This window comes from Henckelia pumila, chromosome 2 (assembly GCF_033568475.1).
Source record: "Henckelia pumila isolate YLH828 chromosome 2, ASM3356847v2, whole genome shotgun sequence".
In the NCBI taxonomy this organism is placed as follows: domain Eukaryota; kingdom Viridiplantae; phylum Streptophyta; class Magnoliopsida; order Lamiales; family Gesneriaceae; genus Henckelia; species Henckelia pumila.
In genome coordinates, this window is record NC_133121.1 from 85753635 (window position 1) to 85755920 (window position 2286).

The 2286-nt window shown below is 37.0% G+C and overlaps 1 protein-coding gene across 1 annotated transcript; it reads left to right on the top strand.

Moving 5' to 3' along the window:
- The first annotated feature begins 512 nt into the window (after positions 1–512).
- On the top strand, positions 513–1352 carry LOC140877841 (uncharacterized). Its single transcript, XM_073281426.1, has one exon. It carries the CDS (start codon positions 513–515, stop codon positions 1350–1352), a length of 840 nt encoding a protein of 279 aa, XP_073137527.1.
- The last annotated feature ends 934 nt before the right edge of the window (positions 1353–2286 follow it).

Sequence of the window (2286 nt, forward strand, 5' to 3'; positions counted from 1 at the left end):
ACCTCAACAATCAGAGTAAGTGCCAACTTTAATACAAGTCTCAAGGATCTCTACCGACTTCATAAAGTCACAAATACCTAGTAACGGATCCTTGATAAGACAACTTAAATGCAAAAAGGATAGAGCATTTAAGGAGCCGTATGACAAAGCTCAAAAGATCATTAATAGAATTTATTATGAAGACACATTGAATGGACATTAAAAGAGCTTCGAGTACAGATATTTGAAGATAAATAGATCTCAGTCCTACTCCACAAAACGAGATATATTATCTGACATACATCTGTTTGAAAGGATGTTTCTTACCGTTGACATAAAGGGATAAAGACGTTGAAGATTCTCAAAGTCAATACAACTGAAGATTCTCAAAGTCAATACAACTATAGCCATTTCAGAAGAAGAACCACAGATGGTTGAAAAAACCCAGAGCAGAATGGAGCACCGAGGACAAAACGAAAGCAAATCTTGACAACGTTGCCAAAGATATTTTATACAAAACATTGGGAAAAAACATGTTTAGCAAAATCAAGACGTGTTCTACTGCTAAAGAAATCTGGGAGAAACTCACTCAACTGTGCGAAGGCAATGACCAAACCAAGGAGAACAAACTCACAGTAGCCATTCATAAGTTTGATAATGCCAAGATGAAACCAGGAGAAGCCATGGCTGAGTTTGACGAAAGATTTAGTAACATTATTTGTGAACTTATATCTCTCGGTAAAATATACACTAATCATGAAATTTCTTTGAAGGTTATGCATGCACTGCCCAGAGAGTGGGATGTCAAGACTATAGCCATAAGGGAATCAAAGGATTTAAGAAAACTAGAACTTCATGATTTGTTTGCTGATCTCAAAGCCTACGAGTTTGAACTCGGAATACGAACTGAAGAAGAAACATTTTCTTCTAATCCTACCAAAGCACTAACCTCAATTGTCTTACCTCATCCGACTGAGGAAGCTTCAGCAAAGAAGACATCTGAACAAATGAGTAGTGAAGCAATGTCTCTCTTTATTAAGAAATTTGGTAACTTTATGCATAAAAATAAAAAAAAGTTTAATAAACCTTACTACAAACAAGACCATACAGACGATGGTCCCTCGTGCTTTAACTGTGGCAAGAAAGGCCACTTTATTGCAGATTGCACTAAGCCTAAGAACGATGAAAAGAAACAGCATTATGAGAAGAAAAATAAAGGAAAAGAAGGAAGAAGGATGTTCAAAAAGAAGAAAGAGCAAAGAGTACTAGTTGCAGACGAAGGAAAGAGCAAGTGGGCAGAAACTGAATCTGAGTCATCTATTCAGATAGCTCATCCAAAGAAAGTGAGGAGGAACAAGTCCAGTGTCTTATGACCAACTCTCAAAATGGAGATGACGATACTGAGGTATTTGACTTTAATTCTTCTGTACACATGAGGACCTTGTTCAAGCACTTAATTACATGGCCATAGATAATCAGAAGCTTTCTGTATCATTCAAGGAAGTGAAATCAGAAAAAAGCAAGTCTTATTGATAAGTCGAGAGAATCTAATGTTTACAGCGAAATGAACTTGACAGTCTAAAGACGAAGCTAAACCTGCTAGCAGCTGAGAATGATGACATGAAACGTATATTCCAAGCTACTTTGAATGAAAATCAAAAGTTGCTTAAAACAATCAAATCTTGGAATAATGCTTCTACCTCATTAGGTAAGATACATGAGAACCAGAAACAGGCGGGTGACAAAACCGGTCTTGGATATGGTTCAAATGATTGCATTTTTACTGAGGAAAGTTCTCAATCGTATTCTAGTAAGAAAAATCCTAATGCTGTAAGATTTGTTTGATCTATTACGATATATGAACACAATGAGACTAAGATCAATGATGAACAACCAATACGTTATGAGAACAAGGCTAAGCATAGAGGGCTGGGATATGTGGAACCTCGGAATCCAGGGAAAGGAAAAATATGAGTCAAACCTAGACTAAATGAACAAAGAAAGGGAAACCAATCTAAGTTTAAACAATCGACGTTTGAACCAATTCAATCTAAGTACATGAATCTTCAGGTGAAACAGAACCGATACTTCAACTGCATGCCTGTTCAAAAGTGATACAGACTAAACAACAAAGATCAAAAATTCAAACAGCACACAGTAATATGTAGACCACACACAAGCACGCATCAGGCACCTCGACCGATTCACTTTTTGGATGCACACATGGGTAAACCCATTAGGGTAATTCAGGTGTGGGTCCCGAAAGGACTAATCTAGTTCGGACCCAAATAGATAAGGGTACCATAT

Bases quoted from the DNA above. Each gene is read 5' to 3' on its own strand.
- LOC140877841 (XM_073281426.1), top strand. From the start codon at position 513: ATGTTTAGCAAAATCAAGACGTGTTCTACTGCTAAAGAAATCTGGGAG.